General features: G+C 39.8%; 1 protein-coding gene across 4 annotated transcripts in view; it reads left to right on the forward strand.

Annotated features, from left to right (window-relative positions):
• CTDSPL (CTD small phosphatase like) overlaps positions 1 to 13,003 on the forward strand; it is an 83,215-nt gene extending 70,212 nt beyond the window's left edge. For 2 of the 4 annotated variants that reach the window (XM_034401655.3, XM_034401656.3), the window contains one exon: positions 8,108 to 13,003. In XM_034401655.3, coding sequence (XP_034257546.1) covers positions 8,108 to 8,233 — 126 coding nt within the window. In that variant the 3' untranslated portion in view covers positions 8,234 to 13,003. Of the gene's footprint in view, positions 1 to 6,027; positions 6,949 to 8,107 lie in introns of those variants that run through there. The other 2 variants (XR_004588390.3, XM_034401657.3) reach the window with 2 other exon arrangements.
• The last annotated feature ends 7,606 nt before the right edge of the window (positions 13,004 to 20,609 follow it).

Here is a 20,609-nt window from a genome sequence, read left to right on the forward strand (position 1 = left end):
TCTGTTTCTATCAATATATTATACAACCTTTTTATATGCATTTGACTCTGGTCTCTAATTTGTTTTACCAAATTTTCTTCACTTTGTATGATACCAATATTCTGATCTTTTCTCCATCTAGCTTGTAATTGTACATACTGAAACCAAGTTTGGATTACCCTTTCTTCCTTTAATACCCTCAAGGGCTTTAACTTTAATATACCTCTTTCTGTATTAAGAATTTCTTTATATGTAATTACATCCTGTCTTTGTTCTATACTTATATTCTCTATCGCGTGTCTGGGTACTGTCCGTATAGGTATCTTGTCATTTAATTTATATTTATATTTCTTCCAGACACGCAATAAAGCATTCCTTAATATATGACTTTTAAAAGTCCTATCAACCTTCTTGTCATACACTAAGTAAGCATGCCAGCCGTAAACCAAATCATATCCTTCTATATTCAATATTCTTTCATTTGTTAAATTAATCCAATCACTAATTGCTGATAAAACAGCTGCTTCATAGTATAATTTTAAGTTGGGCATTTTCAAACCTCCTCTTTCACGTATGTCTTGCATTATTTTTAATTTAATCCTTGGTTTCTTCCCTGCCCAAACAAAATTATTAATGCCCTTCTGCCATTCTTCCAAGTTCGCATCCTTTTTAAGTATTGGTATCATTTGAAAAAGGAATAAAAACTTAGGCAAAACATTCATTTTTACTACTGCTATTCTACCCAACAAAGACAGTTGTAATTTTTTCCAATTACATTTCCATTTTCCATCTCTCTCTGTATTTTAAGCCATAACAATTCATAATTATACTTATATAATTTCCCATTTGAAGGTGTAATATAAACTCCTAAATATTAACCTTTTTAACTATCTCACATCCTGTTACTCTTTCTAATTCTTCTTTTTGATTTATTGTCATATTTTTAGTTATCATCTTTGTTTTCCCAATATTTATTTTAAACCCAGATACTTGACCATAGTGATTAATTATCTCCATTAAACCTGTATCTGATTTCACTGGATGAGTTAAGGTTACAACCAAGTCGTCTGCAAATGCTCGTAATCTGTAGTCATGATGCCTAATCTTAATTCCCCGTATCTTATCAGAGTCACGTATTTTGTTCAACAATAATTCCAACATTAAAATAAACAGTAATGGGGACAGGGGACAACCCTGTCTTGTTCCTTTTTCTATTTTAAAAGTTTCTGTTAAACTACCATTAATTATTATTTGCGCTGTCTGTTCCTGATATATTGCCTTAATAGATTTTATAAAACATTCTCCAAACTGCAACTTCTGTACCATTTTCAATAAAAATTGCCAGTTCAATCGATCAAACGCTTTTTCTGCATCCAAAAATATAAGCACCGCAGGGACTTGATTGTTCCTTTCCAAATACTCCAATATATTAACAATTTGCCTTACATTATTTTTCATTTGTCTCCCATGTATAAAACCAGATTGGTTGTTATGGATCATTTGTTGCATAACTGACATTAACCTATTTGCTAATATTTTAGAAAAAATCTTATGGTCTGTATTAAGTAATGATATAGGCCTATAATTTTTTGGCTGGGTATGGTCTTGATCTTCCTTCAGAATCAGAGAAATAAAGGCTGTTCTCCAAGATAGTGGTACCCCTCCTCCCAATTGTATTCTAGTGAATAATTCCCTAAGGGGTTCTACCATTTCCAATTGTAAATTTTTGGAATAAGCCACTGTCAATCCGTCTGTACCAGGGGCCTTACCAACTTTTAACTGCTTAATTGCCAGTAGAATTTCCTCCTCGGATATCGGTTGATTCAATCTTTCCCTTTGCTCATCTGTAACTGTAAGAGTATTCTTCTCCAGGTATCTATCTATATCTATACCTTGTATTTTATCATCAGCGTACAATCTCGTATAAAACTCTAAAAAAGCCTTTTTAATCATATTCTGTTGGGATACCTCTTTATCTTTATAGTCTATTTTCTCTATAGTACGAGACTTTTGTTTTTTCCTCAACATATATGCTAACCATCTACCTGGCTTATTTGCATTACAAAAGGTATTATGTTTAGCAAATTGCAAATTAGTTGTAACCTGATCTGATATCAACATATTAAACTGCCCTCGCAGTAAGGTAATTGCTTCTTTTGTTTTCTTATCATCTGGGTTATTTATTAGCACCTGCTCTTTCTTCTTTATTTCCTCTTCTAATTCCCTCCATTTTTTCCCCTGTCTACGTCTATATGCATTATTCAAATTTATTAAGACACCTCTCATATATGCTTTGCTTGCATCCCAAACCATTTCCATGGATGTTTCCTTATGCATATTTAAAACAAAGAATTCTTTCATTAATTTTTTACATTCTATCACATTTCCCTCGTATCTAAATAAATTTTCATTTAATCGCCAAGATCTCCTAGACACTTCTCCATGTTCCAATTCCATCCACACCAGATTATGATCTATTAGAGTTCTTGGACATATCTTCATCTTCTTCACCCTAGAAAGGAAATCATTTGTAATTAATATAAAATCAATTCTAGAAAAAGATTGGTGCCTATCTGAAAAAAATGTAAAGTCTTGTTCTTTAAAGTTCTGTTCACGCCAAATGTCTCTCAGCTCCATATCCTCCATCATGTCAAAAAAGGATTTAGGCAATCTTGCTCGCATTTGAATATTTTGCAAAAGTCTCTTCTTGTCCATTCTAGTGTCCAATACTCTGTTCCAGTCACCCAACTTTATACAAGATTTATAGTCCCAGTTTATCAATTTTGTATGTAGCAACATAAAATTTGTCTTGTTGTTGATTGGGTGCATATACTCCCACTAAAAGTACTTTCTTTCCTTCGATTAATAATTCAATTGCAATGTATCTACCTTGCAGGTCTGCTTCAATTAATTTAGCCATTAAGTCTTTCTTTAGATATATAACTATACCATTTTTCTTCTCTGGAGCAGATGCCACAAAATGTGTTCCCAGTCCCGCATTTATCAAATATTTTGGTCATTTGCCTTAATATGTGTTTCTTGCAAACAAATTACATCATTTTTAAATTGTTTCAAATAGTGAAATATTTTCTTCCTTTTTTGCGGTGAGTTTAAGCCATTGACATTCCAAGTTAAAAATCTAGTTGCCATCTTTGGCCCCCTGAAGCCTTTTGAGCACCGACTGGAAATCCTTCTGGAATTTCTTCTTCGGTCTTGCCCCTCCCATGGCTTCTGTATTTATGTTTGTACGTCCTTGGGTTGTTATCTGGGTTTGTTGCATCTTTAATTCTTGTTCCTTTCGTTTAGTTGCCGCTCGTGTTTGTCTTTGTTCTTGGGCTTCTTCTGTTTTTTCAAATAGCTCCAAGGCTTGCACAGCCCCCGAAAGTTGCACTAATTCTTCTTGGGTACTCCAAGCCCCTCCCTGGGCTTGTGCTTGCAAACCTTCCTTTCTAGCGTCTCCTGCTTCTTTTCTTTTTCTGGCTCCTGGAGATGGTGGGTATCCATTGTATACATTGACATAAAAATCTCTTGCCTTCCAAATTGTATTGAGACGATATCGTTCTCCTGAATAATTCACCACTAATCCGGCTGGAACCTCCCATCTATACTGTATCTGACGATTTCTCAATTCATCCACTAAAAATGCATAGTCTTTTTTAGCTCTCAACATTTTAGGGGGAATTTCCTTGAATACTGCAACCTCCTGTCCTGCCACTTGTAGTTTGTTTTTGTAAGAAGCCTGTAAGATTCCATTTCTTATCTTCCTGGTAACAAAGTAGATCACAATATCTCTTGGTAGTTGTCTTTGCCTGGCAATCCATGAGTTAACATGATAAATTTTATCAATTTGCCAGTCACACTCTGCTTTGGACTCTCCAGTTAACTGTGCAAGAGTTTCTGCAAAAATCTCTTTCAAATTTTCCTGATTATTTTCTTTCAAACCTCTTACCCTCAAAGCAAATTCCATCGCCCTGTATTGTGTCATTGTAAGTTCTGCCTCTGTCTTGTCGATCTTGATTTGAGCTTCATCCACTTTAACCTCCAAATTCACATTAGATTGATTAATTTCTTCAACCTTTTCCTCCAACGATGTACAATGGACCCACCAAACCCTGAAATGCTTCCACAATGTCTTCTCTTATTTCTTGATTATGGGTTTGGATTAGGTCCTTAATTGCTGCCATTTCCTCAGAGACATCTTTAAATGCAGATGTGATTTTTTCTTGCAATTCAGAGGCTTGTACCTTTAAGGCACCTTGGAGAGCCTCCAGTGTCAATACTTGTGTTTGCATTTGTGCTTGTGCTTGTATGGCCTTCCACTGGGGCCAACAAAGACTGCAATTTAGGGATTTGAGCAGGAGAACTTCCAGTACTTTTTGGAATGCCTGTTTTTGTCTGCTTTGAAGCCATTCCCAAATTTTCAACAACCAACCCAGTAAGTCAGTAAATATTTTAATCTTGATTTTTAACCAATAATATGGTTTATTAGTAAGTCAATACTTTATTCTTTTAGTCCCAGAGTCTTAATTCTTTAAAACAATTCTTTAAAACAATGTCCATTAGATTTAAACGGCGCTGACAGCTTTAACGAGTTAACAAGCACTTTCTTCTTTAACTTTCGCTTTCCACGCCCTTAACAAGCCGGTGCCATTTTCTTTCAACTTTTTCCCATTCTCATCAGACCCAGAAAGAAACAATATTCAGCTGGAGTTAAAGTTTGGTACTTGCAGTTATAATGTCTCCTGTCTTTGCTCTGCCTGCTTTTAATCCAAATGTTGTTAAGAAGTTGCTTGCAGGGATGGTCGCGGCGTCTTGTTCTGCATAAAGCAGACATGTCCCGGATTCAGAGCTCTACCAGGTTCCTGGGGAGCTCTCAGCCTTCGAGCTCCAGGATTTTTCCTGGAGCTCTTGGGGAGCTCTACCCGCACCCAGCTGCTCTCTTTCCCCTCTTTTCCCGAGGGGAAAGTTTCCAAGCTGCTAGACAGCTGATTTTCGCTGTTCTAGCGGCTTAACGAAATCATGGGGCTAGTGCTCCCAAAGGAGCGACCGCTGGCGCCTGCGGAGCCACCGAAAGTCCGTGAAAGACCTTTCTTTTAACAACTGAGTTAAGTCCATTTATATTTATTGAAATTAATTTTCTTTCTTCCATATTCATACTTTATATGTAGGTTTTATTGTTCTAGTTGAACTTACTTCACGTTGTTCCTTGTATTCCACAATCCCTCCTACTGCACCTTCTGCTGCTTCAATCATTGCCAACTCCTCTTCTCTAAATTCTACTGGCACTACTGTTGTTTGAGTTTCCGCTTCCATTTCGACTTCCTTCTCTTTAAGAAATTTTTCATAGAAAGCTTGCGCTTTGTCAATTGTATCCAGTCTATATCTTTGAAGTTGCCACATTAAAATTAACCCTTCTGGTACCAACCATCTGTAATTTACACCTTTTTGAAGTAATATTTTAGTCAGAAATTGATATTCTCTTCTCATCTATCTCACTTTTCTTGGTATTTGTTTCAAAACCACCACTTCTTTCTCCTTATATTTCAGTTTTTCTCTAACCACCTGGAGAATTTGTGCTTTAATTGATTTCTTGGTAAATCTTATATGTACTTCTCGTGGCAGTTTATTACGCATTGCATATCTAGTATACACTCGATATATCTCATCCATGCCATCCATCATCTTCTCCTTAGTGATTTCTAATGCTTCAGCCAGCATTTCTGTCATGATATCTGCCAGATTCTCTCCCTTTTCTTCTTCCACATTTTGAAATCTAAGATAAAATTCTGATTTGTCTATTTCCCATCCAATTAGTTCACTCCTATCTCGTTCAATTTCTCCCAGTCTATTATCTATATCTTTGATTTTTTCCTTCTTTTGCTCGTCCTTTTTCTCTAGCTTTTGCGGTCTTTCTTCATATTTCAGCATTGTTTGTTGAATGTTGACCACTTTTTCATCTGTCTTGAGTAGTTGTTGTTCCATCCTTTGGACTGTTTGAAGAATCAATTGTATCGACATATCTTTCTCTTTCTCTTTCTCTTGCTGAAGCATCGCCTGAATTGTTCGTTGACCTCCAGATGGTGATGAGGAGGGCATAGTTGAAGAAGATCCCACTGTCGCGACTTCTGCTTATTCTATCTGGTGGTCAGCAAAGACCAAAACCAAGCCAAAAAAGTGACAAATAAGAAAAAATAAGAAGAAAGAGGAAAAAAAGATAAAACAACTCTTCAGTTTCTTCAAAACCCTAATCCATTAACGAGCAAAAAGTAAAAAAGAAAAAAGGGATGAAAAGAAAAGAAAAGTCAACCAAAGCTAAAATAAAGAAAAAATCGAAATCAAAAATCGACAGTCAATCTTCAGGCTCTTAAATGCCTTAATCCAACTCAGTTATATAGAAATAACAAAAAAAAAGGAAAATCCATCAAACATATTTATGCACGGAAAGCATGTGGAGAGTTATCACTTAGCCAAGCCAAAAGAAAAAAACTGCCAAAAGAAGTTCCAATTTCTTCGGTAATATTTCTAGACTCCTACTTCAAATGAATCCACGAGGAACACCTGGGTAAATAATACAGATAGTTCCAGCTTGTTCAGATGTTCTCACAACACTCTTTATCAACCAAGAAGTTCAAAGTCCTTAAATTATGGCAACAATATATCTCTCAATTTGTTACTTATATAAACATAAGCAACAAAGTTTCTTTTCCAGCAGATGGCAGCACTACACACTCCCCTGTCTTTCCTACAATTTATAATCCAAAGCTTCTTTGTCAGAAAAATATTAAAATATAAGGTTTAAACAATCATCAGAAAAAAGAGGAAAGGCTTCAATCTCAAAAAAATTATTTTAAAAAGAAAAGGCACAAAGGATTACCAATATTAGCCTTTTAATTTATCATTCTCTTTCAATAAAAAAACTAAACTTTAAAGTCCATCAAATTAAATGATTTGGGTAAAAAAAAAAAAAAACAATTCCCAGTTAAATTCGCCACTTAATTTCTTTTAGTCTCCAATTCTCTTGTCACTTCTCATCAGGTTGTTCTTTGTATTGATTTAAATTAAAGCTCTCTCACCACATTGGCTCACTGTCCTTCTTTCTCTTCCGGAGCTGTCCCAACTTCAGCAGCCGCAATGGCTGCCACCCCGCTGCGAGAAAAAGGGCTTCTCCTGGATCAACCAGGGACTTTGCGGTGTCCCTGGGATCGTCAGGATGTGCCCTCCACTACCACAGTCAAAACTAGACTGGGGGGTCCAAAAAGGACTGTCCAGCAGTGGGGCTTTTGGCGGCAATCCTGGAGCACCAGAATCTCCCATCCGTTTCATCGCGACGCCAAGCTCCTCCTCCCCCAAGTATCCAAATTTTGATCACCTGACCATGAGGATGCTGCAACAGTCTTAAGTGTGAAAAACGATCATGTCGCTTTTTTCAGTGCCATTGTAACTTCGCATGGTCACTAAACAAATGGTCGTAAGTCCAGGGCTCCCCATACCATGTTCAGTTGGGCTTGTATAAGTCAATCAGTCTTTTCCTAGGGCAGTAATGGCTAACCTTTTTGCTGTCAGGTGCCAAAAGCGGGGAGTGTGGGGGGGAGTCATGCACACATGTGCCCACACCCATAATGCAAGGCCCCCCACTCTCCCCCCGCGCATGCGCGTGCAACTCCCCCATGCTCCACCACCATCTGCACATACGCGTGCGACCTCCCGTGGCCTGTTTTGGGTCTAGCAGGCCTCCCTGAAGCCTTCTGGGACCAAAAATGGGCCACGGGGGCGTGCCGCACCCCTTCCCCTGCAGCCCATTTTGGTACGGGGGGGCTGCCGCTCCCCCTGCGCTCTCCCCGTCCCCACGCATGTGTATGCGACCCCCTGCACATGCGTGCATGTCTCCTGCATGCATCCCGCCCCCATGCCAGAGACCCAAAAATCAGCTGGCTGGCAGGAGGTGCGCACACGTGCACAGTGAAGCTGAGCTGGGCGACAGCTTGGCACACAGAGCCACAGATTCGCCATCACGGTCCTAGGGCGTTTCTTAAAGATTTCTTAAAGATTCAAGTAACCTACAACTGCAGAATTATTACTTTATGAATAATACTAAGATGTTGGGGTGTTGTTGTTTTTTTAATTTCAGGTGCCTGTTCAATCCTGGTTTGACGACATGACAGACACAGAATTGTTAGACCTTATTCCTTTCTTCGAAGGGTTAAGCAGAGAAGAGGAAGTCTACACCATGCTCCATAAACTGTGTAACAGGTAGTTAGTCCCCTGAACACCTGTCCTGTTGCATCACCCGAAGCATCTCTCAGAGACTGCTCTGGATAAACCTTCAAAATGCTTCTGACCTTCCCTCTGCCATAAAAGACAATCGCGACCCAGGGCTTCTAAATCATGAGATTGACTAGTGCTCCGTGAGGTGAACGGATTACTTCGCAAAACAAAAATCATGAAAAAGAAGCTATTTTGAATGGGACGCTTAAAGCATTTCGTAAAACAGGCGCGTTTTACAAATTCTGCTTTTTTTTTTTCCCCTTGAAACATGCCAAAAAAAAAAAAAGAAAGAAAAAAATATGAACGCTTGGTGTTAACTTCAGTCAAGTCATTCCCCCTCATTCCCCCCCCCCCCGCTCCCAGCTCATCCTGCTATGCAGAGTGTTTTTTCCCACCCTGCCCTGCTTCATTAGAGCAGTTGACCTGACTCTGAACTTAATTTCTTCCAGGATGAAGTGCCTTTTTGAATGTTGTTTTAAGATTTACAACAAAAAAAAAAAATCACTTTTGTACAAGAGGTATTTCCAGAATCTTTCAGTCTTGTATTGTTTAAATGCTTGAAGAAGAAAAAGAGACAAAGAGTTGGGAGACTTTTTTTTTTTTTTATAGAGCAACTTAAAACTACGGAATCAAAGAAGAAATTTGGGGAAGGTTGTTACTTTCCTTAAAATATCAATGGCTATATTTTGTACCGCATTTGAAGCCCCATACCAATAGGTAGAAGTAAATGGGGTAATATCTAAGTTGGAGATGCAGCTCCCTTACTAATTTGGATGATGTTTTGCACTTAGATTAGGGCATATCTGCATTTTTTTTTTAAATGGAATATAGCAAAATGGAATGGGAAGTGCCCTCCCTTGCAAGTCCACATTCCCTTCAAGAAGAGTCTTTGATTGTGTTTGCTAACGCACAACTGCCAGGTGTTTCTGAGGTCAGGGATAAAATAGAGAGAAAGCATAGAAGACAATGAGTGTATTTGTTCAGCGTGAAATATTTATAGTGAGGTATTGCAAACGATGCTCTAAAGTCCCAGGGAAAGCGAAGTTTCTTCCCATAACCCTCCTTCCTTTCCATGGCCCTGGTGGGAGACATTTCCCTTTATATTTTTATTTTTATTGTGCCCTGTATTTTTGTTTTTCCTCTTAATTGCTGCTAACGAAGGCTCACCAAATGGAACTGAACTTTGGCTGTTATACTGTTCTTTGCCGCTGTGCCTCTGCTACTGGAATTTCAAAAGCCCTTTACATCCTTAGTTTCTGGCCAACGCAGTCACGTCTTAATCAATTAATATATATATATATTTAATTCGGGGTTGTCACCGGTGTTTCCACAATGGAATTTTTCTTCCTTTCATGCTTCTTCCATTTTTGTTAAAAAAAAAAAGAAAAATAGGGATGTTAGTTCTGTACTTTATTTCTATGATGGAACATTTGATTCTTCTTTTTCTTTCTAAACTGATCTACAGTTGTTGTGTGGCGATCCTTAGAATTAACAGCGTTTAGGGAAAATTGGGTTGTTGGAGTGAAATTTTTTTAGTATTTTTATTTTATTTCTTAGTATAGAACAAGGGTTGATCTTTTTCTAAAAACCACAACCCTGTTAAGTAAATTGGTCTGAGAGAAAGCACAATTGCACCATTCTGGGTATTCTTTTTTTTATTTTTTATTTTTTTTTTTTGGTCAAGGTCATCAAATCATTCTCTATTGTTTAGATGTATGCATTTTTTTTTTCATCCTTGGAGGGAAACATTGTGTAAATATCAAGAATGTTGGTCTTCTCTGTGTTTGTTTGTTTCTCTCTCTCTCTCTCTCTTTTGGACCTCTATAAGAGGGTGCATTTCAGTCGTATATTTCCATCTTCCTTGTAAATTCATTTTTATTCTTTTTTACACCAACCGAAGCCCTTTGAAATGCTCAAATTAGCCATAGTGGACAAGAACTGTCTTTAAAACATTTGGTGCTTATCCCAGTAAAAAAAACACCTCTCAGATGCTGAAATTACAGGTTCTTGCTCCTTGCCTTTGCCTAGTTTTAGTTGAATTTGTTACAAAGGTTACAAAAAACAAACAAACAAAAAAGAATCAGCTAAGAAATAGATGGGCCCCTCTTTTTGGAGTGAGCATTCAGGCCAACATCCATAGGCAGAAAACAGGTGATCGGAGGCACAGTAAAACGAAAAAGCCAAAAACCAGATATTTGACATCATCGAAGGGATTTTTAATCAGTGTTTGGAGAGCTCTACCAGTATTGTATAAGCAAGACAGTCCTATATGAACCCCAAAGGATTGCCTCTGCATATATCTTCATTTGATTTACTGAAGGTTCTTCTTTTAATTGTACGTCGTGTCTGCTAAGAATCTGATATTTTCAGAATAATAACATCTGGAGTGTTGGTGATTTCCTTTGCTTTTTTCTTTCTTTCCTTCTTTCTTTTGTTTGTTTGAAGTTTTATTTGAGCTTAATTTTAGTGAGATCTTTAATTTGGGTATTTGAGTTCAAAATAGTGGAGCATTTATACTGCCAAAGCGTGTTCTCTAAGCAGTATTTTTTTTCTACTGTATTTCTGGCTTTCTGAGCCTCAGATACAGTCTGCAGGGAAAAAGAATTCAGGTTGTAACAGGGGCAAATACGATGGCAATGGTTGGTATTAAGTTGAAGAAAAATTGCAGTGTTTTTTCTGGCTCATCTTGAATATTTTGAACTTCCCAACAACCAGTTTCCATCATATCTTGCCCTTACTAATAATGTGTGTCTTTGACAGTTTTATGCGATCAGTTTGTGCATAACACAGGCCGTTTTGTTTGACTTCGCTTTTTTATAAAATCAGTGGGTTTTTTTTTCCTCTCTATCCAGTTGCCTTAAATGTCTGTGAATGAATGTTGATTATGAAAAATGTCTTGTAACATGATGGGAATCCCACATCCAACAGACAACAGAACTTCCAGTGGGGGTCCCAATTCTAATAAATTGTGGGATGTGGAAATTGATCAGTTTTTGGAAAATCATAGTTATAACAATCTGGTGCCTTTTCCTTACTTGGGCACAATTTCATTCTGAAGCTCCTCATATTCATATAGTCCTGAGAATACAGGATGTTATTCATGGAAGGCCAAAGAAAACCTGTTTTAAAATGTAGGCACTACTTCTGTTTGCGCTGGATTTTCTGAGACAATACAATTTTGGGGAATTGTTTATGAAGCAACTTACAGCCATATTCAAGGTGCTTAGAAATTCCTCAGAACTATTGTCCTGGTTTTGAGACTGATCTGTGATCAGTTACACATAAGAGGAATAAAACCAGCTTTTGTCCACTTCAGTGATCCATTAACCTGTCCAATCAGTTACTTTCAAACTCTTTTACACAAGGCAGGTAGGGGCGGAGTCAAAAAAAGTTGATAATGCAAGTAAAAAGGGGCAGGGCTTCAGTCCTACGGTTGCGGCCATCTTTAATCCCTTATCCCTGATCCAGAACCCTGAACTTTAACTTCTGCTTTCCTCTTGAGAAGTTCTGTTGTCAGTTGTATGTTGGGAGATTTTTTTGGGGGGGGGGGAATTTAGAAATGGGCATGATGCAGCACCAGCACTTGAAGGGTTCCTAGAATATGAAATTCCCTTCCTTCCTTCCTTCCTTCCTTCCTTCCTTCCTTCCTTCCTTCCTTCCTTCCTTCCTCTCACACCCGTCCTTTCCTTTTCCACTCCTCCCTTCCCCTTCCCTCTTTTATTCCTCTCTCCCTCCATTTTCCTTCTTCTCACACTCTTCCTTTCCTTTCCCACTCCTCCCTTCCTCTTCCCTCCTTTATTCCTCCCTCCCTTTTCCTCTCTCACACCCTTCCCTTTCCCCCTTTTCTTCCCTTCCTTTCCCTTCCCTTCAGTTTTCTTTGCACTCATAAACACCACGGAGTCATTGGGTATCATGGGAGAATTTTATCCACTCAGTCTTTCCTCTTGCTTGATAAAGTTACTCAGTGAGTAACTTACACAGGGCAGAATGAGAGGCCTGGCACACGTCTTCTAAACACTGACAGCTCTGCAGAGTTGTTACATCCATTATGTATTTCATTGTACTTAGTCTAATTCACTTAACCTTCTAATTTTAATCTCAAATTGGAAAGCAGAATGCCCTGGATACCAATAAATAAATATCCACAATAGTTAAACCGACAAATACTGGCTGTGTCCAGCAATATATTTTACCAAAACTGGAAAGGGATGGGAGGGAAACAGTCAAGAAAATAAGGTGCACAGTTGTTCCTTCTTGCTCAACTTTTTGTACTGTAACTTAAAAAAAAAAAAACAGCAAGGAAAGTTTTTAATTGACAAATCGCTCCACCTCTAGAGTTGTTTAATTTGTGGTGTGTGCAGTCTCTATTCCTGGCATCATTGATGATGAAAATGTGGAAATTCCAATCTCAAAAGACCTTGGAAATATCAGTGTAAAAAAAAAAAAAGCTGTAGTCTATATATATTTTCCAAAATGAAAAAAATTGCTCTATAGATCTGTTTTTTAAAATAATAATAAAACACCAAACCGCACAGTCCTATTGTAAATCGAATGTTTTTGCCTCTGATTTACATGTGCTGCAAAAGTTACTTTGGGAAGGCAAGTTGGGATTGAAAAATGGCTTGAAATCCTATCAGCTACCTATGCAAAATAAATAAAAGCTGACTATTTTTTTTTCTATTTTATTTCTGGGAACTATGAAAAGATCACAAGCAATGGGTGAACTGTTTGTTAATCTAATAAAGGAACTGTTTACACACTTCTCTGCGTTGAACAATGCCATAGTTCTTGAAAAAAACAGATTTAACCATGGGAGGATTTAGGGAGGGAAGCAAAGAAATTAATAACCAGGTTTAATGGGGGTGGGGTATTGAGGCTTTTTACTGTGAAAAATTAAAATACGTTTTTTAAAAAAAGGGAATCTGGACAGTTATGTATGGAGGCATTGAGAGGAATGTTCTGCAGTTTTGAAAAAATCACTTTCCTTTTTAAAAGGACAAAACAGTTTCCCACTGTTTAAATCAAAGTTTGTCCAAACTGGGCCACTTCCCGATGTGTGAACTTCAACTCCCAGAATTCTCTGCAAAGGCATGTTAACTGAAGAATTCTGGGAGATAAAATCTGCCCACATCCAGAAAGTGCTTAGGCTATTCCACATGTTTCCTGAACACCCAGAAATAGACCAACGAAACAAAACAAAAAAATCAGGCTACTGATTTTTTAGACATAACCACAATTTTAACAGTTATTGCTTAAAACCATAAGGCAATTTTGCCCAAAATGCTCCTTATTTAAGCAAAGCAGTGTCTTAGCAAAAGCTAAGTTGGAGCACCCTTTGAATGAGTGCTTAGATTAATTCAGGATGGGCTAAATAACATTCTAAAGAAAGGTCAGCTTTCTAAAAGGATTGTGAATAAAAACATCAAAAACAAAAAACACAGTATATTCCTAATTTGCATGGAATTTTTCATTCAAATATGATTTCATCCTGTAAAGGGATCCTCCAGAATTTGCATCCACCAGAGAAGGAATGTTGCAATGAAACAAACCTGTTTATATCGGAGGGGAAAATCCAGAAAACTATACCCCTATGTTATATTCAGAGGTGGTATTCAGCCGGTTCAAGCAAACCGGTAGCTGCGACTGCTGGTGGGCCAGCCCACGCCCCGGCATAATACCATCCTATTTAGCTACATTTTCGAGGCCAGGCACATGCGTGGAAGGCACACCCGCAAGCAAAGCACATGCGCAGAAGACACGTCCGTGAAGCGAGCGTGCACGCACGTGAACAGGTGGTAAGAATATGTGAAACCGACCGCTGGTTATATTAGACCAAGGGTGCTCAAACCCGTCAACTTTTAAGACTTGTGGACTTCAGCTCCCAGGATTCCTCAGCCAGCAGGGAGGAATTCTGGGAGTTGAAGTTCACAAGTCTTAAAAGTTGCCAAGTCTGGAGACCTCTGTGTTAGAGGGTGGGGAATGGTTTGTTGGAGAAAGAGTCTTGATGAGATCACTAAATTCTCATTAATGTACCAATTTTTCCGGCCACAAGATGGCAGAGTCGAGCTAGTAATTTTTGAACAGGAAATGCAACATCAGAAGGTTGAAGATAAAAACCCACTGGATTAGCAGCCATCTATGCTTTTTTCCAGCCATGGCTAAACTTGTATGACGACATCCCTGTATATATGTCGCCACTCTCTAGTCTACAGTTTTCTAGTGAAGTATTTGCCTTTAACTTACTCTTTCTGCAACCTTTGTTCTTGAAAGCACTAAGAACAGAAGAAAACCAGACATATGCCCACCATCAAATGTCACGTCAACGGCCTGTGGGAGAACCCCAAAGTCCTCTGCACAAAACCCAGATGGTCCCACAGAACCCGGCGGCACCATTGTCGCCAACGCCAGCAGCACCACCATCGCAAATCCCGCGAGGACCGGAGGGAACACCAGAAGCAGCGTCCAAAGATGGTCTGGGCAGAGGATGGCAGCAACTACTTTTAACCTCTGACCCCAATGGAAGCACAAGCTTTGACCCCTCCCCCTTCCCGTATCTGCAGCCCCTTCCTCCCCCATCTTCCTCCCGACCATCCAGGATGTGATGGGGTTTTCATGTGTGGTGGGAATGGCTGATCGCCTTTTCTTCCCCTCTTGTATCTCTTCCCAGGGCCCACCGCAGGATGGTAGAGTTGCATGCAGCGCATACGCACTAGGCTAGTGTTAGCAAACTTTTTCGGAACCGAATGCCGAAACGGGAGTGAATGCACACACGTGAGGGAACACCAAAAATTGGAAGAGCAGCTTCCCAGTGCGCACATGTGGGAGCACCTGAAACCAGAAGAGCAGTTCCCCGGCACGCTTGTGCGTCCTAGAAAGCTGAGCTTCCGGTTTCCAGTGTGTGAATGTGCATGCATGCCAGTCACCTGGTCTTCCAGTTTCTGGTGCTTCTGCGCACACGAAAATCAGCTGACCAGTGTGCATGTGCATGCCAGAACCCAAAGGAGCAACAGACAATGGCTGGTGTGCCCGGAGAGATGGCTCTGTGTGCCATTTCCAGCACACGTGGCATAGGTTCACCATCACTGCACTAGGCATTCGAGCAGATATGCTGAAAACCTGCCACTTAAAAAAAATAAATTGATTCCAGTCAAAAAAAAAAAAGAAGAAAACCAGGAAGTAGCCAAGCTCAAGCTTGTTCTGGCACATAATTTCAAATGTTAACAGAAATGTATTAATGCCTATTTTAACATACAATGCTTCAAGAGGCAGCCTGGTGTTGGACTTATTCCTGTTTTTTGCATGGAATTCGCTTTATTAGTGAAAATAAAAGGGGGCATATAAAATTAATATTAAAATTAAAAATTATTTTTATTGCAATATATTAAAACATTTGGGTGGTTTCCTCTGGAAATATTATCACATACCACATTTAGCCTTGGATTGACCTTAGGTGCTTAGTAGAATCAGGTAAAAGAATTAGGTAGCACTTAGAATCATAGGACTGGAAGCAGAGGTGGGTTTCAGCAGGTTCTGACCAGTTCTGGAGAACCGGTAGCGGAAATTTTGAGTAGTTTGAAGAACCGGTAGTAAAAATTCTGACTGGCCCCACCCCCATCTATTCTCTGCCTCCCGAGTCCCAGTTGATCGGGAGGAAATGGGGATTTTGCAGTAACCTTCACCTGCCTTGTACCTCCAAATTCACTTTGATTTAAATTCTATTTTATAGGTAGTCCTTGACTTATAACTATCTGATTAGTGACCGTTCAAAGTTACGTCACTTGAAAAAGTGACATGACTGTTTTTCACATTTTAACAACCGTTGCAAAATCCCCATGGCCACGTGACCAAAATTCAGGCAACTGACCCATATTTATGACGGTTGCAACATCCCAGGGTCGTGAAATCCCCTTTTGTGACCTTCTGACAAGCAAAGTCAATGGGGAAGCCAGATTCGCTTAGCAATTAGTGTTACTAATTTAACGACTGCAGTGATTCACTTAACAACAACAACAAAAGTTGTAAAATGGGACAAAACTCAGCAACTGTCTTGCTTGCTTAATTAATTTTGGGCTCAATTGTTGTCATGCCAAAGTCTACCTGTAATCCCCTTCACTTTTAAGTCTCAAGACAGCACCCTCTATGTCAGACAACATTTATTTGGGGGTAAATGTTGTCTGGGGCTACATGGGGTTCCCCTTGAAGAGCACTCGGAGGCTCCAACTGGTCCAGAATGCGGCCGCGCGGGTGGTTATGGGTGCAACCCGTTGCGCCCACGTGACACCCCTCCTGCGCGAGCTGCACTGGCTCCCAGTGGTCTTCCGGGTGCGATTCAAGGTGTTGGTTACCACCTTTAAAGCGCTCCATGGCATAGGACCCGGGTACCTTCGGGACCGACTTCTGCCACCAATAGCCTCCCACCGACCAGTCCGCTCCCACAGAGAGGGTCTCCTCCGGGTGCCATCAGCCAAGTTATGTCGGCTGGCGACACCCAGGGGGAGGGCCTTCTCTGTGGGAGCTCCAGCCCTGTGGAATGAACTGCCCCCCGAAATACGAAAGATTTCCGACCTCCGGGTGTTTCGCTGCGCTCTGAAGACCCTGTTGTTCCGCCAGGCAGGGTTACTAACATAACGTTTTAAATTGGGGTATTTTAAATTTCTGGGATTTTAATTGGAGCCTAATTATTTAATGATTTTAAATTTTAAATTGTTGTCGTGTTTTTTGTGTTTTTAAATAGGCTGTACACCGCCCTGAGTCCTTCGGGAGAAGGGCGGTATAGAAATAAAATTATTATTATTATTATTATTATTATTATTATTATTATTATTATTATTATTATTATTATTATTATTATTTATTTATTTATTTATTTATTTATTTATTTATTTATTTGTTCTATTTATATGCCACCCTTATCCGGAGACTCAGGGCGGCTTACAATGCGTTAAGCAATAGCCTTCATACTTTTGTTTATACCTGCTCAGTAGGGATTTTTTGGCCCCCCCTGAGCAGTATTCTATTTTATACAAAGTCAGCTTATTGCCCCCACAAACCGGGTCCTCATTTTACCTACCTCGGAAGGATGGAAGGCTGAGTCAACCTTGAGCCTGGTGAGATTTGAACTCGCAGTAATTGCAGGCAGCTGGCAGCTAACTGCTACTTTAACAGCAGTTTTTAGTCCACTGCGCCACCAAGGCTCATGCCTTTTTTGGACTCATGTCTTTAAACTGCAAGATCTCTTTGTAGAACTTAACCCCATACAACTAAGCAAAAAGTGGCAAGGTTTCTTAAACCGGTTGAACATCAGAATCTGATGTATTTTTTGGTCTCGTTGGTTAAGTCTTCTTAAACTGGAAGTGACAATCTTCTCTAGAAGGGTCAGGCCAGTTGTGGGTTTCAAAAATTTATACTACCGGTCCTGTGGGCGTGGCTTGGTGGGCGTGGCAGGGGAAAGATACTGCAAAATCTCCATTCCCTCCCCACTCCAGGGGAAAGATACTGCAAAATCCCCATTTCTTCCTGATCAGCTGGGACTTGGGAGGCAGAGAATAGATGGGGGCAGAGCCAGTCAGAATTTTTACTACCAGTTCTCCAAATTACTCAAAATTTCCGCTACCGGTTCTCCAGAACTGGTCAGAACCTGCTGAAACCCACCTCTGGATCAGGCCCAAAATTGGTCTTTCAGATGCTCCAGCAGTGCCCCCAATGCCACTCTGATTTATCTACCTTGCTGTTGGCCATTTTTCTTTCCCTTCCACTTTTTTTTCCATTATTAGGGACTTCTCCAGGAAGCTGGCTCTTTACATGACGTGTCCATATGGTCCTTGGAGGAGAAAACCTGAACTGAGTTGTTCTGTTGAGCCATTTGTTTTGTTTTCTTGGCTGTCCATGGTATTCTCAAGAGTCTTCTTCCAGCACCTGAGTCTAAAAAGTTTTTCCATCCTGCTTCTTCAATTCTTTTACTTCCATTGAGTGTTGCAGGAAAAACCACAACCTTCCTAAGTTCAGATCTGTGGACACATCCCAGCTGCGGTTTCTGTTTCGTCATCTTTGGTCGCTGAATCTTTTGGATCCTTAAGGATGTTTTAGATGCTGGAATTCTGGGAATTGAAGTCCATTCATCTTAAAAGTTGTCAGGTTTGAGAAACACAGAGGTGGGGTATATATTTTTTTTTGCACGTACCCAACTTATCTTCAAGTCCGATCTGATTCATCAGCTTGGTTAGAATATTACACCGATTGGATCGTTCAAATCAGTCACTTGAAGTTGACTCGAAATAATGCAAAGCCTTTCTTTAATTTTCTATTTTTAGCCCAGTATTTGCAGACCTAATAGTTTTCTACCCGTCCCCCTTTCTGCTGGTTCTAGGGCTTTTTCACTCCTGAGCATAATTCTTTCCTTCAATGCCTTGTTTCCTTCCCCACCCTATTTGTAAATAGAGTAACCAGGAAGCATTTCTGCAACCAAATCTCTAGCAAAAACTTGGCATGGTTTTTGTAAATGTTCCTGCCAATGTTTTTTTTTTTTCTCCTTCTTTTCTTTCCACCCTCCATTGATTCGTAAACATTTCCTGTACAGACTATCAGCTTTTAATAGGCCACCACCCAAGAAGGACAAACAGGTAAATCTGCAATTCTACCCTGCTGGAAAAATTCCAAGGTTTATAATGATGTGCATTGTCCTTAATTGTGAGAGAGCTGACCACAACCAGCATCGTACAATAAAAGATGAGATCTGGCTTGAGAATCCATCTCACCTTTGACCTTCCCCAGGTGCCAATCGTGGCCTGAATAAAGAATGGAAACAGATGTGAAGTAATAAAAACAGCAAGAGCACTTAGACTTATATACCGCTTCACAGCCCTCTCTAAGCAGCTTACAGAGTCAGCCTATTGACCCCAACAATCTGGGTCCTCATTTTACCCACCTTGGAAGGATGGAAGGCCGAGTCAACCTTGAGCCGGTCAGGATCGAACTGCTGGCAGTGGGCAGAGTTAGCCTGCAATACTGCATTCTAACCACAGCTCTCAACCCTAGGAGATTTGTCCATAGGGTTATATAGGTAGTTCTCGACTTACGATGTCAATTGAGCCCAACATTTCTGTTGCTAAGTGAGATATTGGTTACGTGAATTTTGCTCCATTTTACGACCTTTCTTGCCACAGTTAAGTTAATCACTGCAATTCTTAAATGAGTAAAAATAGTTGTTAAGTGAATCTGGTTTTCCCATTGACTTTGCTTGTCACAAAAGATGATCACGTAACCCTGAGACACTGCAACCGTCATAAATATGAATCAGCGCCTGAATTTTGATCACGTGACCCTGGGGATGCTGCAACGGTCGTAAGTGTGAAACAACGGTCATAAACCCCTTTTTTCAGTGCCATCGTAACTTTGAATGGACACTAAATGAACTGTTGTAAGTTGAGAACGATCTGTACAGATCTTATCAATGTCAACAATGTGTTGTACATGTAGTCCTTGAATTACAACCAATTATTTAGTGACCATTCAAAGTTGCGATGGCACCTGAAAAAGTGACATGACTGTTTTTCACATTTATGATCCTTGCAGCCTCCCTATGGCCACGTGATCAAAATTCGGATGCTCGGCAACTGGCATGTACCGTATTTTTCGGAGTATACTTTCATTTTCGTTTTCAGCATAGCTTGATTAGCATAAGGGAAAAAAAAATCAGCTCCAGCAATTTACCTCCTTGCAGCAAGCAGCAGAGCCCTGCACAAAACAGCTGAGAGCAAAACAGCTGAAAATCGGGAGGCCAATCCAATCAACTTGTGCTAATTAGGCTGTGCTGAAGCTGAAAGGAGCTGTTTTTTCTTGCTGTTTGCTTGCAAGGAGGTAACTGCTGCGAGGCAGAGGCCAAAAGGTGGGGGCCAGTGGGTGGGTGGGGCTACATTCGGTGTATAAGACGCACCTAAATTTTCACTCCCTTTTAGGGGGGAAAAAGGTGCGTCTTATACTCCGAGAAATACGGTACTTATGACAGATGCAGAGACCAGGGGTCACGTGATCCTCTTTTGCGACCTCCTGACAAGCAAAGTCAATGGAGAAGCCAGATTCGCTTAACGACCATGTTACTAATTCAACAACTGCAGTGATTTGCTTAACAACTGTGGCAAGAAAAGCTGTGGGCCACCCAGGGTCACTTAGATGAGCTGGATGTCCATATAAATTGAAATGATAATTATAAAATTTGAGAGCTGACATTTTGTAATGCACTCACACATATATTATAATAGGATAATATATTATCCTATTATATTATCCTATTAATTATCCTATAATATAAAGGATAATATAAGAAGGCCATCGTGAGAACTCTCACTAGAAAAATTATCGAGGGTGGT

The sequence above is a fragment of the Pantherophis guttatus genome, chromosome 4 (assembly GCF_059756535.1).
Source record: "Pantherophis guttatus breed Tessera chromosome 4, ASM5975653v1, whole genome shotgun sequence".
Classification (NCBI taxonomy): Eukaryota; Metazoa; Chordata; class Lepidosauria; order Squamata; family Colubridae; genus Pantherophis; species Pantherophis guttatus.